General features: G+C 42.1%; 1 protein-coding gene across 2 annotated transcripts in view; it reads left to right on the forward strand.

Annotated features, from left to right (window-relative positions):
- The window catches only part of LOC141788280 (AT-rich interactive domain-containing protein 3B), a 64707-nt gene extending 47927 nt beyond the window's left edge, over nucleotides 1–16780 (forward strand). For both annotated transcript variants that reach the window (XM_074667174.1, XM_074667175.1), the window contains exons 5-9: nucleotides 6628–6811; nucleotides 8387–8646; nucleotides 11445–11717; nucleotides 12035–12127; nucleotides 12640–16780. In XM_074667174.1, the coding sequence (XP_074523275.1) occupies nucleotides 6628–6811; nucleotides 8387–8646; nucleotides 11445–11717; nucleotides 12035–12127; nucleotides 12640–12839 (1010 nt within the window). In that variant the 3' untranslated portion in view covers nucleotides 12840–16780. The remainder of the gene's footprint in view (nucleotides 1–6627; nucleotides 6812–8386; nucleotides 8647–11444; nucleotides 11718–12034; nucleotides 12128–12639) is intronic.
- Nucleotides 16781–16976: the final 196 nt, after the last annotated feature.

The following is a 16976-nucleotide window of genomic DNA, read 5'->3' on the forward strand; positions in this document are numbered from 1 at the left end:
AGCTGGCCTTGTCTGAACATAAACACTGAATCAGGTATCAGCTGCTTCTGTTACACCTTAGAAAAATTGTAGATTATCTTAAAATGTCTGGATTATTAATGCTTCAGTGGCACCAAACGCAGCGCTTCACACAGCTTTAACACCAGTTCAGTAAAAGAAAACTTCGTGGGTATGATTTGATTTTTCTGAGTTTTAAAAAGAGGGCATTTTAGACTCTGCTTAATCTATAGATTTAAATGAATTTACAATGGTATTTTTAACTGTATCAGGCCCACTCGTATGTTTAAAGCAGAGGGGAAATCTTTGACATTCTCCTGTAGGGTAAGATTTTCAGCAGTGTTCAGAACTTATCTGTGAATACTGACAGCTGAAAACACAGCATCAGCATTTACAAACATTCACCAGTGAAGCATTGATGTTCACAGGTACTCTCAAAAAGGCACCTTGAAGGTCCTGTCACCCTTAATAATGCTCCCTGAAGCACCAATAGTCTCTCCTGAGACAAGACGGACTGGAATTTGAACCTGTATGTAAGCAGCAGCTTCAAAAATTCAGAGTGTAACAGCTTAACAGCAGCTGAAATAAAAAAAACAAAGTTGGAGGATCCTGTAGTTTTCTGTGATGAATCAACCCTGACCCCTGATCTGATTTCATTATATCAAGTAGCTACCAACACCAGTCCCCTGAAACTAGATGGTAGTATTTGCCCAGATAATAGAGCTGCACACATTTTTATCCTCCTTTAAATAAAACTGAAGTTAACAAACAAACCAAAAGGTGTCTTATCCTTATTCTGTGCTTGGTTCAGCATTGTTTTAAAATACACATTGTGTCAGTTTCTTCTCCTAATGGTCTAATAGCCCAGTTAAATATTGATTTTCAGCCACAAAAATATATTTTAAAATACATGTGTGCATTAAAAACAATACAAAACGGTAAACTTGAATAGAAATGTTTCTTATTTCCACTTAGGTTTTAAACCGTGTCGTATATTGTCATGAGCTGAGCTGGACAGCTGTGGTACGGACGAGTAGTTAATTCAGAGTGAAGACAGCGGGACATACTGTCGATCCAAAAGCAATGAATTCAAAAACCTCCTCTGTAATCTATTTGACCTTTTCACTCTTTTGAGGATATTTATTTGTCCTTTCAAAAAGTCAAGAGTTTGTATCATTTTGACACTGCTGACATTAAAGCCACTGGTGCTTAGTTTTCCATTACTTAATTACGGTTTTGCAGCAAGTTGTGATCACATCACTACAGCTCTAACTGGCTATCCCCAATAATTTAAAAAAATGTCTAGATTACCTCTGATCTGATTGTTGAAATTAAGATTTAGATGAGGACATCCCCAGAATTCAGCACTGCTTAAAACTCAGTTTTGCAACTTCCTGAGTTAAATAATGAAGCCAGTACAGAGGTGCAAAAAAACTGTGGTCCTTTAGAGTCCACTTGATAGCCGAAGAAGCCTCTACAGAGCCGGTACTCATATACCCATTTACACACATTTATGACTTGGAACAAAAAATGATTTTGGTTTTTATCCCATGTCTTCATTTGTACACAGTTTTTCGGAATAAACTGTATATTTATTTATTTGTTTATTTATGTATTTACATCTATTTTGATTTTACTAAGGTTAAGAAAACTGCAAACTCTCATTTTCAGAGGTCTTTTTCACCAATTCTGCACCTCACACTGCTGCATCTCTTTACTGGCAGCTTACACATGCATCTTATGTCACCATAGATGGTTATTTAATGGCTAAAAGAGAACAGCTTTCAGAAACCCCACGGACACTTTCTGGCAGTTTGATCACATCACACCCAGGGCCAAGCAAAAACAAGTTTTTTTTTCTTTCTTAGATTTGCTCAAAGCAAGCAGGGGTCAGTATTTTCAACAGGGTGATCACCACTTATAAACCTGATAACTCTTGAAAAATAAAAACAGGTTACCTCACTAACAGTAGGTCCATTTTTATACAGTCTTTGGTCTCACTGATGGAAAAGGCTTGACACAAAGAGAAGGATGTGTTGTTCCTGTTAAGATCAAATCAGCAGTGCTTTTGTCTGTGCCATTGTTTCCTGAAGTCACACTTTTTATGTGCCTGAATCTGCTGAATTAAAGGTGATACCTGGTCTAAATGATGAAGAGGGACTTAAGGAATTTTCAAAAGAAAAATAATCACATTGAGGAAAAGTATCACTGTAGCTGCAGCTGTATCAAATTGCCCCCCAAAAATGCAAGCGTGAGCCAGGTGTAGTCTAACCTGATGTGGAGATATGAAGGAGGAAGGAGGAAGAGGAAGGTGAATGTGTGTGTGTGTGTGTGTGTGGGGAGGGGGGGTTGTCTGAAAGGACTCAGACACTGCCATGAGGCCAGGGGCTGTTTGTTTAGGCTGACACCTTCCTTACAGCAGTAATCCAGTCTTTCTCCAGCTGGCTGCTTACAGCCCCCCTCTCCTCCTTTCTTTCCTTCTTCCATCCTTCCCTCCTAAAGGCAGAAACACTCTCTCCTGTTTTCTTTACTCACTCTCTTTTTATGAATCTCTGCTCATCTCTGTGGCTTCCTTCGTCCATGCTGCTCTCCTCCATTATCTTACCAACCAGTGCACTCACAGAAATACACTTGGTCCCAAAAATAATCTGTTTTTCTCATGGAGTAAACTGTGAATTGATCACCAGATTTAACTGTAGGATGGTGTGACGTGTCCTTCCCTCCTTCTCATTCCCTCTTTCCTTCCTCACTCTTGATGTGTGGCGTAACCTCACACCAACCAATGCTCATTCAGTAAAAAATTCATTTCCTGCCCGTTGTCTGTTGGAAGGCTGTCGCTCTGTCACTTAATAATTTAAAAAATGCCCATCATGTGAAGTCAGCGATATGTAATTCACCACTACTGGCGTCAGAGGCACCCCATTGATTTATTATAGAAGTCCTTTAATGTGAGCAGCTGTTTCCTACTAAAAATAGGTCAGGGGTCAGATCAAATGACCTTGTTCTTTTTTTTTTTCATTCCTCAGTGAGATGGAAAGCAGGTTTGATATGAGGTGGGAAACTTCAGTGTTTGTTTCACATGGACAGTCTGTCTCTGTGTCAGTCGTGCATGGGACCACGATAGGTAATCATGAGTACAAATGTGATTGGTCAAATCAGGGTATCCATCCTCAGGCTTTTTACACAGTAACATATTTATCTGTATCAACTGGTTTATTTTAACCCACTTCACTTTGATTCTTTTTTGCTAAGAGATTATTTTTTATCATGTACGGTTTCCACCCTCCTGGGACGCACCGCGCTTTTCATATATCAGCTACAGGATACTAAACTCTCTCAAAAGTCTTTATTTGCCCTGTCCCCCTCTGTCTGACTCTCTATCTGCGTCTCTTATCATGAGAAGTCTAGCCATTTGAAGACTTGCCGTGGCTCTTGTGTTCTCGCTAGAAGTTGGAGGAAGGACTTAGGGAGTGGTTCAGGGGCCCTCAGCCGTGGCACTTCCCACCAGAGCGACCTCTGACCCCTGGTGCCATTAATCACTAGGCTCCTGATGGCCCTGTCCCTGGGGGGAAATCAGTCCGGGGCAAAGGATGATGGGAGGTGAAGCCTGCAGCCAATTACAGATCGTCTCAGAGCGGCCAAGTGGACAAATCGGGGCTTTACAGGGAGATGAAACACCCAATGGTTGCCCATCTTAGCTCTGCATTGCCTGGTGCCAGGAAGTGGTCTCGTGTCACTGCCGATCATGATGTCTCTTTATGGATCAGAAAGCAATAAAAAAATCCCAACAGAAGGACAGTGTGTGAGTTAAGGGAGCTGTGTAGCTGAGGAGTGGTGCTGCTGTGATCAAAAGCAGTGTTTTTGGGCCAGTCTAATTAAGCCTGTTAGAGCTAAATGTCTGCAGGGTTGGAAGTGGAGCAGATGTTGGACACCAAAGGCAAATTCTCGCAAATTGGAGAGCTCTCTGACTAACTGCCCAGTGTTGCTAATGTGATTTTTGGTCAATTACGGTATTATCAAAGGTGCTTTCATACAGGGTCGGGGGCATGCTGAAACCTGAAACCAGGCTGATGTCAGTGTTGACTAATTAATGCTGCTTCTGGTTTCAGATCCACCTCAGCTTCACAATACGATAACTGCTTTAAAAAAAGACACACAGCACACTTTTCCCTCCCTGCAGTAAGTCCAGTGTGTTTTAGCTGACTGCTGTGGCGCCCTTTGAAAACAGATCTGTGTAAATGCATAAAATGTGATCTGATTTGACAGCGGCTATTGATGAAGGGCTGAATAAAAGCATTGGCGTGAATTAAAGCCTAACTAACTGCTGGCCTGTCATTATGGGGCCAGCGCTGTTGTGTCTCATTTGTTGTGCTCTCATTGTTCACGTCCGGGCCAGTATGAAAACATGGCTTCCTGCTGACCTGCAGTTTAATTCACACATCAATAACCCCTGGCTGATCTCTGACCCCTCTAGTTGTACTAATTGTTTGATGCAGGATTGATGTCCTGCGCTGCATTAAATAACTGGGGAGGCTGGCAGCAAAGCATTCCTGCTGCTTTGATCTGCTGCGCGTTCTGGAAATGTTGCTACTGCAAAGAGAAAAAGGGAAAAGTCTGTATTCTCCATTTAGTTTACTACAGCAGCACAGGATGGAAAAACAAGATCCGCATCCACAAAAAAGGCTTTGTTTGATGTGCTCTGAGTTTGCTGATTTACAAAACCATGTCACTGGTTAACATTCGTTTTTATACAACACTATGTTTGTTTTCCAAAGGGTTATGGAGCGGTGTATTAATACGTTTGTTTGAAATGATAAAAAAACACTCAATATGCATTAAAGGATTACAGCTAATCTCACTTATTGGATAACTAAATGGGAGTGGAGACGTGACATTAAACACTTAATCATTGTTCCTTTCCTGTCCTCACGCTCTTAACAAAGCTAATCCACATTAACTGTAAAGGAAGCCGGCATCTTGGCCGTGGCTTTCATGTTTTGCGATTTTGTTAATTGGCTCTGCAGATAACATGGCAGTTTTCCCAGAACAGCATTTTCTGCAGCTTTAACGAGCTGAACAAAATTATCCTCATACAGCACAAAGTGGATTCAGGTCTGTTCAGAGGAGGCCGACCTTTTTTCATATTCATCTTCCACTTTTGTTAAATCATTGCTGTATTTAGAGCACCAGGACCATCAGATGCAGAATGCTCCACCTTGTATAAAGTCATTAAATTGAAGGTTGACATTAAAAATTTGTTTAAGTGTTGTTTGTTTTTCCAGAGGGGCTGAATTGGATTGTTTTATATTTGAAAACCCAACCTCACCACAGCATGTGCATGCATGTTTGATTACATTTGTTTTGTACTTACCTGTAATTACTCACTGTTTGTGTATGGTTTATACACATTCCTTTGATGAATTCACAGATACATTTGTCATCTATAAATCTGTTGAGTTTACAGTTGACTTATTGAGAGGCTACTATTCAAACACTGAGCGGGTGGATGCATCTTAAGTTCCTGCAGCACCACTAACATTAGAGCCCTTATTAAGCGGTGTGCTTAACAGGTCAGAGCCGTGGCCCCCCTGACACTGCTGCCACACCTTCTTGATCTCATATAGGTCCATGTGTTCACCTGGCCCCTTGCACATGGCTTTAAGACATGCTAACTTAAGAAAATGAATCAGGGCTAATCTTCATGGCCTGATCACTCTGCTATTTTACCGAGTCATTAATGAGTCTGATTCCAGGTTAAGAGCAGCCTGTGGAGGGGCTGAGGGATTGCCTGGCATTAGCCGCGAGGGCAAATCTGTGCGGGTCCCCTGCTCTGGGTCCAGCAGCACTAACAGCAGAGGGGTGTGGATTTACTCAGTACAATCCTCTAAATGAGCTTCATTATACTGGCCTATCCAGGAGCCCCCCACCCACCGCTGCCCATGGATTAGCAGGTCGTCACAATCCCCGTCCCCTCCTCCCTCTCCATGCTCACACTGTTGCACATTGCACTTTTTGATTCTGTTGCATACGGCGAACCGCCCCCTCCTCCTCGCCCTCCCCCCGCCTCCTCCCCACGCGCTCCCTGCAAGCTCCACTGCAGATAAGCTGTTGACAAGATTAATGCATCTGTATCAAAAGTCTAGAGCCGCTTTGCTTTGTGTTGTTTGCGAATCCCCTTTTCCAGGTCAAGCCAGATTGCCTTAACTGGGCTAATATGTTTTCAAGCCAAATTTAACAGGCGTCCAGGCAACAGGCCTGCTCACCCTTGTCCTATCAGCATCCTGACAGCTATTAGATCAGCTTTGAGCTCACAAAAAGACCCTGTTGTGTTTTATTGTAGATGAATGCAGAGTTCAGAAGTCCCTCTACATTCTCCTTTGCACTGCAGCAGGATAAATGTATTTTATGAGAAAGGTGCAAATAATCCTCTTCACATGCACATGATAGAAATGTAAACATATTATAAACCTTTCTGTTTAATTCACACTGCCAACACACAATCACACAAATGTATTTAAAATAAAGCTCATCCACCAAAAAGCATTCATTGTGCATCACTTAGCTGATACGATTGAGATGAATAATTTATACTCCATTGATTTAAATGATGTTTTTTCCTCTCTTCTGTAGGAACCCCAGTCAATCGTATCCCCATCATGGCCAAGCAGGTCCTGGATCTGTACATGCTGTACAAGCTGGTGACCGAGAAGGGAGGCCTGGTGGAGGTTATCAACAAGAAGATCTGGAGAGAAATCACAAAGGGACTCAACTTGCCTACCTCCATCACCAGTGCAGCTTTCACTCTGCGCACACAGTGAGTCTTTGTGTCCCATTCACGGCGTCTAATGTAAATCTTATGTCAACTCTGGTTTAATAAACTGGATGTAAATAAAGAATCCAGAGTCGGCCACTTCTCTGCTGAAGACAAGCACCTTCCTTATGCCATAAATACTCTCTTTGCCTGTTTCTGAGGGTGTGTGTGTGTGTCGTATTAGTGTAGAGCATTTGGATTTGTGTGTGTCAGTGTGAGTACGGATGTCAATATTAACCCTTGCCTCTGTGTGTATACACATGCAAGTTTGTTTCCTCCACCAGGCCACCTTCCCTCCTCACATTCAATCCCTCCGTCCATTACATCACACGTAGCTCTCATTGACTCCCATAGATTTATTGATGTGATTTGGGTCAGAGTTCACAATGACTGAGGCGGGGTTTGACTGACAGTCTCTCCACGAGCCTGGACTCAAACTCTCTGGCTCTCCTGATGGAAATCCTTCAGTAGATGTAACACCTCTTTATGCTGTCCACTAGCAGCGTGCCCTAATGAACCTTTATGTATTTTTAATGTTGCAGGACTGTTGTGTAGCATTTTTCCTCCAGCTCTATCTAATGGATGCTCCCTTTAACGTCTTATTGATCCTTTGTGCTTCTATTCCACCATTATGTAGCATGCACGGTATGTGCATTTCAGCCTATAAAACACATACCAGAGCTGTGACTGTTCATACATGTGGAGCCTCTGTTTGTAATCCAAGTTTATAAGTGTGCAGAACATGTTTTTGTCCACATTTCCTGCCAGATTTCAGCAAAAACGGTGTTGTAACTTCAATTAGAGTCGGACGCTTGCTGTCAGACATCTGGAGGAACCTGATTTTTGTCATCCAAACAAGAGGACCAAGTTTCTATAATCTCAGGCAGCTATTAGAAAAACACTGTAAACACGGGGGAACATTTCTCCTGGACAAACCTGATTTTTCTGACATGTGTATGCATGTAACCAGGCGTCAGGCAGGGCTGTTACATGTGTGAATGAGCATGAAGGGCTTCAGACTGTGACGATAATGATGGTGATAAACTGTCACTTTTTTAAACTCTGCTTTCTCTTTTGTTTAAATAAAACCAACCCTGTGACTTCAGCTGAAACAGACTAAAAGAAAAATGTTTGTTATAGCAAATAAATGAGAGACGCTTCAGACATTTTCTGCTCTAGTCAGAAAACGTTGACCTCTGCCTGTGAAATTCAGTCTAACTCCACTGATTATAAAAAAGCACAATCAGTGAACGTTTGATATCAGTGATTCACTTACATTTGATAACTTCGGCTCAAAGATCAGGCAGAAAGTGACATGTTAACATGTTGGCTCCCTTTGATTTACTGTAACCTGTTTGTTTCTGCTGTCCTGCTCTAACTGCTTTTCTCCTCGTTCAAAGGATGCAGTTAAACCTGATCACTACTTTATTGAAGTCTGTAAAATAATTAACACACCCGAGAAAGTGGTTTGAAGTACACTACAGTGCATACTCTTTAATCTTTAGTCAGATTAAGTAATTCTTGCTATAAGACGTGTCTGTGTTGATCTGACGCACTCCTTTGTGTCTGTTTTTTCAGGTACATGAAATACCTGTACCCCTACGAGTGTGAGAGGAAAGGCCTCAGCTCCCCAGGTGAGCTCCAAGCTGCCATCGACAGTAACCGCCGCGAGGGTCGTCGTCCGAGCTATAGCAGCAGCCTCTTCCGCTTCTCTCCCTCCCCAAGCACTGCTCCACACATCCTCTCACCTCCCAAGATGCACCTCTCAGCTCTCGGAGCAGGCGCTTCAGCAGCCCTCAACGGCCTGCACGCCTCACCAGGACCCTCTCTGAAGAAAGGTAGGAAGCCAAACATTGACAGTCCTCAGGGTTTGACGTTTGATCATTGGTCTGAAGTCACAGTTTGGGAAACATCAGCTTTAATATGCCAGACTTGTAAGAAGACGTATATTCTTCTGTGTGCAAAAAAAGAAGTTCACAGCATGTTAGGATTGTAAAACAAGCTTTTTCTGCAAAACAAGCAGCACGTGTGTCAAAGTGAAGGGTGAAGAAGAAGCTCCTGACAGTAAGAACCAGGCGTACATACTGAGTAAGCTCCCTGAGGTCCGATGAACGTTATATTAAACTGGGTGAATGTTTACCTCAGAGAATGTCGCCTCCCTTTACTGGGTGGATTGAACTGGAGTGTTCCAGTTAAGCTGGACTGAGACTCAAGGATTTGTTGGAAAATACTGCCCTCTGTCGCAATTTCTAAGAACAACACAGAGGCGTCGTAAATGACCATCAAAGCAAGACGACCGATTCAGATGCAGTTGTATTTGAAATGGTTTGAAGAGTCATTTTTCAGCCAAAGCAGAGTTTAAACTTACTATTCTAGCTTTTTATCGGAGCACCTGCCTTTCTGAACGTGCGTTCCCCCAACATGCAGTGTTTTTCTGTCTCTATTGTGTGTGTGTGCACTTTTAAGTGTTTTTTATACGGCTTTGTTGGTGTATGTGTGTCTGGTCTGTCCAGGTGTTTAGGAGTCCGTGTCTGAGCCTCTTTAGCCTCAGGCTGCAGAGAGCCCTCACCTTTACTGCTGATTAATAACACGGTTCCCACGCCGGGCGGACACTTTATGAACTTTGAAGCCTCAGACCACATTGGGCCAGATCCTGTTAATAACTGTCATTACACTTCTGTCTTATCTGATGTCACTTTGACTTGACTGGAATGTGACTCCTCTGTGGACTCTGAGAGCGCTCGTGGTTTTTTTCTGCTCTGAGCTGTATTTGACCTGTCACTGTGTTCATGTGGATGTTTAGGACAACTCGTAGTTGTACTAATGCAGTAACTTTGACGTACAAGTTCATACCAGAAGGCAGCCATCTTTGTGTTGATTTGAGTAGTCCTGAAAGTGGGATTCTGTGGCTTTTAAAAAGCCTTACACACAAGTATTGCTTCTATCTGTTCTTGTGCCAAGTCTTTTCAAAGGGTTCTGCGTAACTTCTCATTTGACATTTCCTGAAATGCTTTTTAGGGTAGAGGCTTTTTTAAAATTCATTTTGACCACAAGACACAATAGGGGTGGGAGGAAAAATTGAAAATTGATAGATCAGGATTTTTTGTTTGACAATATCAAAATAGGGATTCTTTGTCAAAAATCTTTTTTTTTTTTTTCAAATTCATACTCTTCATTTCAGTCTTTGTTTATAAACTGGATTGGAAAAAAAATAGCACTTTTCTCCAGCAGAGGGTGATGGACATTTTATGGGAAAATATGGCTCCAGATAAAGTCTGTAGACATTATCATCATCATCATTTGACTTTCTCACATGGTCTGGTGTTAAAAAAGCAAACTAACAATCGCAAAAATTGTAACAGACTCAAATCAGGAGAATAGCATATCGTCCCAGCTCTAAGTCATGACATTCAGACTCTGGTCTGTCCACATTTTAGTTTGTGCCATAAAAAATGAATTATATAAAGTCACATTTCTGTCGTTATTTGCTTTTAAGAACATTATGGATTAAAGATCTTGAAACTTAAATCTTGGGTGCTAATCCAACCAACAGATACAGTTGTTCTGAGATCAACTACTGAGACCATGTCCACATTAGGGATGGGTACGGAATTAGGTACTTTTATAGGTACTGACCGAATTCTGTCAAAAGTACCGCTTACCGATTCAGGTAAAATCAAAAGGTACTATGATTGGGTACCTGAACGCATCCTTGTGACTGTGAGGGAGTGGAAGAGTAGGCGATTTTCCCTGCTGGACATGAACACAGCATTATAGGGTTATGTATTGAAGAATAAATATGTTAAAAAAAATTACATTGTATTATTAAACAAATTGATATTTTTTTCCACATACGCACACAAAAGTAAAGAAAATTGGTACCGTTGAGTACCGATACTGATCAGCAGGTACCTTATCATTTCAAATGTGAAAGGCACCCATCCCCAGTCCACATGTAGCCAAGCATCTAGGAACATATACATTCCCAGATATACATTTTCATACATTTAGGCCTGTCATTCACACCAAACCACAGTTTTACGTCGCCAAAAACGATGCGCCCCGAAGACTCTGGTTTAAGTGAAGATTTTAGAAACTCAGGTTTTATATTTTCGTGTATACGTTGGGAAGTGTGACATGGGACACAACTGAGTCTTTGGTTCCCAAACTTTAGAGTTGAATAATGGGGGAAGAACATTTTGATTGGATGGCTCAGGTTTTACATCTAAAAAAAATAAATTCCAAATATGGGTTTTGCTTTGGGACGCACGTATCAGTGGATTTGCCCGGTGTGTGTGGACCAAAGTATTTTGGAAAACAAATGAGGGAGGATATTAGTTTTTTTTTAAATACCCGGTTACCTGTGTACAAGCCAAGATGTGCTTGTTCTGCTCTCCCAGAAATGATTTATGTATATTTTAAGTGGCTTCAAAAGCTTCTGATGAGAAACTCTCAACATCTTGCTAACTCTTCTTTTTTTCTCTGAAGGAACAGTCAATAGACTAGATATCCATGCACTTCAGAACTTTGACACGTCAGATTGTCTGACTTCTAGCATTGTGCCTCACACTGTTGGGATGTTTCAATGAATCCAGTCAATCACATGAGCCTCACCCTCCATGATCCTCTCCTCCAGATGACCCAACTCCCTCCATTTTGGCAGCCAGACCCTCCATGGCGTTTGCCCTCGGCCAGCAGCAGGTTGCCGGTCTGGCCAGAGCTGCCACACTGGAGCAGCTGAGAGAAAAGCTGGAGACTGGAGGAGGAGAGGGACCAGAGAGGAAAATGGCCCGTCTGGCAGAGGAGCAACAGCGCCTGATGCAGCAGGCTTTCCAACACAACCTCTTAGCCATGGCCTCCCAAATGCCCATGAACCTGCGCCTGGGAGCCCCCACCATCACCACCAGAGGTCAGTAGTGCTGATCAGAGCTCTGTCTAAAGAAGCTGGAAATGATGAAATGTGCTGCATTTCTGTGGAACCAGAACAGGAACTCAGTGTGAAGCAAGTTGTTCTTTATGAGGTTTGCCACACAAACGTTATGAGCTAAAAACTGCCTACTGGTTGCCCTTCAGAGTTTCTTAACACACACTCTGTCTCGTACTTTCCTCCAACTTCTGGTGGATATGAAGTAACAGGGTAAAAAAGGAAATCAGATCTACAGAAAAAAGTCTAATTTCTGAATAAAACTATATTAATGCATGCTGTGTGTCTGTGTTTTCCCTCAGAAGAGAAGCAGCAGGACATGTCTCTGAGCATCTCTACCAATGGAAATGCCAGCATCACTGTCTCAGTGGAGGTCAATGGCACAATCTACTCAGGTTTGTAACATCAGAGGATTATCACAGCCTGGTTATGTACTTAGATCTGACTGATCATCACACAGCAGCCGTTCATATAAATGATCTGATGTGTCCAGCTGAATGTGAGTGATAAAGGAGTGAAAAAGTTACTCTGAACAAAGCTCGACTGTGAGTGGAAGAGATTCTGTTCAAAATATGTTTGTAGAGGTGAGATTTTTTTAAACTGAGCAGGTTTTACTGGAGCTACTTTTGTGCTGTGAGGTTTTTTTAGGGTAATTGTTATTCTGGCTCTTTGTCACAGCCTTGGCAGGGTCCCTGGAAAAACCTTACTGCAACACAGATTTTAATGCCGTGCGCATTTCTATCTGATTATCCTCTAACTCATTCCCAGCTCTAGAGAACTGTACCTTGAACTCCTGAGCTTCTGCCTCTGCTGACTGTGGATCACTTTTTGATTACTATGGTGGTTTTTATACCTTAACCTTTGTTGTCTTGAGTGCTCTGTATTAATGATCTCTGTTGTTCTGTAGGAACCCTGTTTGCCCAGAAGTCTGGAGGGGCCCCGGGCCCCGCTGTGTCGGCTGCCGCTGCCACTGCCTCAGCCTCCCCTGCTGGAACCAGCTCCAGCTTTGGTTTCTCTGCACCCCTGGCTCATACCCTCAGCCCCTCGCCCTCCTCCTCCTCCAAGGGTCCCAGCTCGGCTGAGCCGGCTCCCAGCGGGTCCCCCTAACTCAGGATGCCCTTTGTACCTGCTCCTCTGGCCCCTCTTCCACCGGGAGGCCCAGCAAGAAGATACAGTACAATGAGAAACCGCAAAGAATAACAAACTGTTGCACAACAAATACCTCATCAACCCTGTCGACCTCTTGGCTGTCCAATCATGAACACAGAGCCCGAGAATATTACACCACAACTTGTGTGCCCGAACGCACAGCTATGCATTTTAATCAAACTACAAAAACACACACACAGAGTACAGATACACACACACACACACACACATACAAAGACACAATCTACACACACACTTATAATCATGATGAACATGCTAAACACAATCAGCTCAGCCAAAACCCACTGACAGGTGTAGTCACAACTGAACTTGAAAAGTTTTATCTTAGGACATTTTGTTTGTTTGTTGCCATTTTGTTGTCTTTTTGATTTTGTGTTTTAGAATGATTTTATTTTTAGTTTTCTCTTTTTACATACCTCAAATCAAGTAACCTGCAGTGGTGTCTTTACCTCAGGAGCTGTAGTATATTTAACCTGAATCAACTTTATTTTTATATTCTTTTTGACCTCGTTGCAATCAGGGGAAGTCGGGTAATTCTCACCAGTGGAACCTCATGAACAGAGCACCCACCTCGTAGAGCAAGGCCTCTGACCCAGGCCTCTCTCTAACACGCAGTTGACTCTTACTGAACTCAAACTGGCAAACGACCGGATGCTGTAGATCAGCATTAAAAAAATCCCTGGTTTCGTGATGAAAACTGCGGTTCAGATCATGTGAAGTCCATTTGAGTGATAGGAAGGTTAACGATGTACTCAAACCTCCTGATGTGGATGTGATCTCAACATACTCTCATTAGTAACACAAGGGACGTCAAGTCCTCCTGAGTTTAACTTATTGCTGGTCCGCACAACTTGTCCACTCACGTGTAGCGCACAAAGTTGAAGGTAGTACAGAACCGGGTGCAAAATCAAACTGGTGGCGGCATTGTCAATGCATAGTTGTCTGACCTCTTAGCGACCTCCCAGCTCCAGGGGGCGTCTCTCTTTAACTCTCAGGAAACGATGCGGCAATTGCAGAGAATGGCTGTTAATTCAAAGGAAGATAAAGAGTCATACCTGAAGAATGCACAAGTCTGCATGACTTTTCAAGAGTACCTCATCAGGCTCCCCCTAAAGGCGAGCCACACTACATACCTCATACGGCTGAGAAGCCATCGAGACTTGACGCCCCGACCCGCGGTGGAACTCCTCCCTGAACTGGAACTGAACGCGATCGTACCGACACAGTGCTGGTGGTTTAATGGGGACAAACCAAACTATGACGGGCTTGTTCTCTCTTTCTCTCCCATATTTACTTGTAGAACGTGTTTTATGCTTGCTTCCGTTTTCTCTTTTATTTTTGGTTCCTCAAGTTTTTGTCTGAGAAGAGTGATATATATATCTGCATTGTTTTTTTTTTCAGGGAAAAGGAAAAGAATTGTTGGTTTCTCACTGACTGGTGTAGAATTATAGGATTGTGAACTGGTTTCGAGGTTGTAGGAGTTATAAAAACTTAACGACCATATGAACCTTACGTTTTGCTGCAAATTCTTAATTGCAGTGAACACATGTTCTGTCACGACAGCTGCGAAATGATATGCATGTGTACAATCATGTGACCAGTGTTTTAACACCTTGCTCTGCTGGTTATTGCACAGCTAGAAACCAAAGACTAGCCAGGTCGCTCCTCTTGATTGATTCCTCGTACAATCCTGCCCAAAGCCCGCTGTGGTGCACAGCTCGGCAGTTTAACGACTAATATGGACTGCAAAAAAAAAAAGAAAAAGAAAAAAACATCTAAAGACATTTAATATAATTTTGAGTTTTTCTTAATGCAAGTAAAAAAAAAACTTTTAGATGAGTAAACTGCCCTTGTTTTTCAATTTATGGCATGACTTTGAAAGTTGGACATAAGTAAATTTAAAAGCTGAAATCTGATTCTGAACTTGTACAGACATCTGTGTTTACAGATTTTAAGTCTTGTTATCTAAAACAGCAGTCCAGACAGGTTAGCTTTCCTGAGCTCTTCCTTACTGAATCATTTGAACCTGTTTTTACGAAACATCCAGACTCCCTTAGCCAGTATGGACAGAGGTCATGAAGTTAGGCCTCAACTCCTGATAATCCAGAATCAGATGGCTCATCCCTCAAATTGTAAGTCATCTTTTTCCCTTTAAAGTACATTTTTAGCATTTTGAAATACCACAGAGGTTTAAAAATAATTTTCTAGCTTTGTGTGTTGAATGTGAGGCATTTTAAACTGCTTAGAAACCTCTAAAAGCCCAGAGTGATCCCCGGTGGGCAGCCTTGATGCTTCTGTTAGACCGTGTTTTAGTCATTACGTGTCAGGTTTTGCAGACGTTTGCAGATCACAGTTGAGGGTTTGAGGACTTTGAGGACGGAGCCACAGAATCTTCAGGTGAACCCTTCACAACCCTGTATGACACAAAAACTGTATTTTATAAAGGTGAGAACTGTAGAAGCTGCCTTAAAGTAGTTGCTGGTGAGATCCGGCCAGTGCAGGTTTCATTTCTCCACTGGCTGGGAAAAAGTCTTCAAGCTTAATCCTTTGGAGAGTAATGACTTTTATTTTGGTGAGCATTCAATCAGATGTTAGACATCAGTTGTTTTTCATGCTGTTGACAACTGAGTTTTACTATTTATTTGTTTGTTTTTTTTCTCCTGATGGACCTTGTTTTTAGTAACACAGGAGCTGAAGTTTTTCTGCTCTGTTACTAAAACTCTTTGTTGTTTCCAAGTCCAAGCTTTCTGTTTCATCTGTTTAGCAATGACTGTTTGATAGTGTAGCTTCACTGCCTTTGTACATGTGCGCGCATGTGTGAGAGTGTGAGAGTGTGTGTAAGCAGGTTACTCATCTGCAGGACATTTACTTGTATTACCATTACTGAAACTGCAGGTGGCAGCAAACATCAAGTCCATTGTATCAGAGGACAAAGGAGGTTTTGGATCAAACAAGTTTTCTGGACATTTTTAGAAATTTTTACTTCAACAGGAAATGTTTTCCTCATTGTAAGCCTCCTGATGTGTAAACTGGGAGTTTCCCAGTCCAACCACAGCTACATTCTGCTTTTCAAAGGCACTTTGATGCTTATTTTTCAGAGGGGTGTGAAGTATGACAGGTTGGAGATTCACCTGTTCCCTCTGATATCTGAGCTTCAAACCATCAACCCTTTGCTCGTCTCATTTACCCCCATTTTTCAGACACCTGACCTGCTGTGTGCATGTGTAAAAATAATTTGTGTATGTGTGTGTGTGTGTGTGTGTGTGTTTAAGAGACCGCCCCTACCTCGTCATACCATAATACCTCAGGGCAGTGGGCTGCAGTCACTGTTGCGATGTCAAAGCGTCGTTGAGGGACGAGCACTGACCGAAGCTGCGGTCACTTGGCTGAATGCTTCTTTGGTTCTGGTGTTGTATTTTTGTCGTCAGTAACTGCAGGTCTCGTCACTCAGGAAGCTGTGAAGTTGGAAGTCTGCAGAACCTTTTGTCTCTCAGATGATTTTGGAGTTAATTCAGTTTTAAATCGTCTAAAAACTAACCTGATCTGTGTAAAAACAGGCGCATATGCAAGTGGTTATCGAATACCTCATTTATCAATTTTATGTTGTTGTTTTTGGCTTGTACAATGCTCCGTATATTAATTCAACTGTGGGGTTTGTGCATATTTTTGTACTGTTATTATTATTATGGACATGATAATAATGATATTACTGATATTATAGTTTTCTCTTTGATTAAAGTAAACAAAAAAATGGACAAAACACATGAATGCTTGTAAAAACTGGTTTGTGCTGATTGTATTTAAGAGGAGCACTTTTCCAAAGTGGTTTTTTCACACATTCATTTTTGTTCATATTAGTAATATAAAGATATGGTTCTCAGGGCTTTAAACTTGTATGTCATGATAAAGTTTTACTTTATATCTACTTTCCTTGTGTGTGTTTTATTTCTACTTTCAAAGTGTCCTCTGAGAACATGTGACTCTCGCCCCCTGCTGTTGATCTCATGTTTGTGTAGCGCCTGATTTGACGCATGATGAAGCCTTTTCACATCCTTTGGAGCGGGTTACCAGTGA

This window comes from Halichoeres trimaculatus, unplaced genomic scaffold, assembly GCF_033239565.1.
Source record: "Halichoeres trimaculatus isolate MK-OKI-2021-1 unplaced genomic scaffold, fHalTri1.1 fHalTri1_scaffold_3, whole genome shotgun sequence".
Lineage (NCBI taxonomy): Eukaryota > Metazoa > Chordata > Actinopteri > Labriformes > Labridae > Halichoeres > Halichoeres trimaculatus.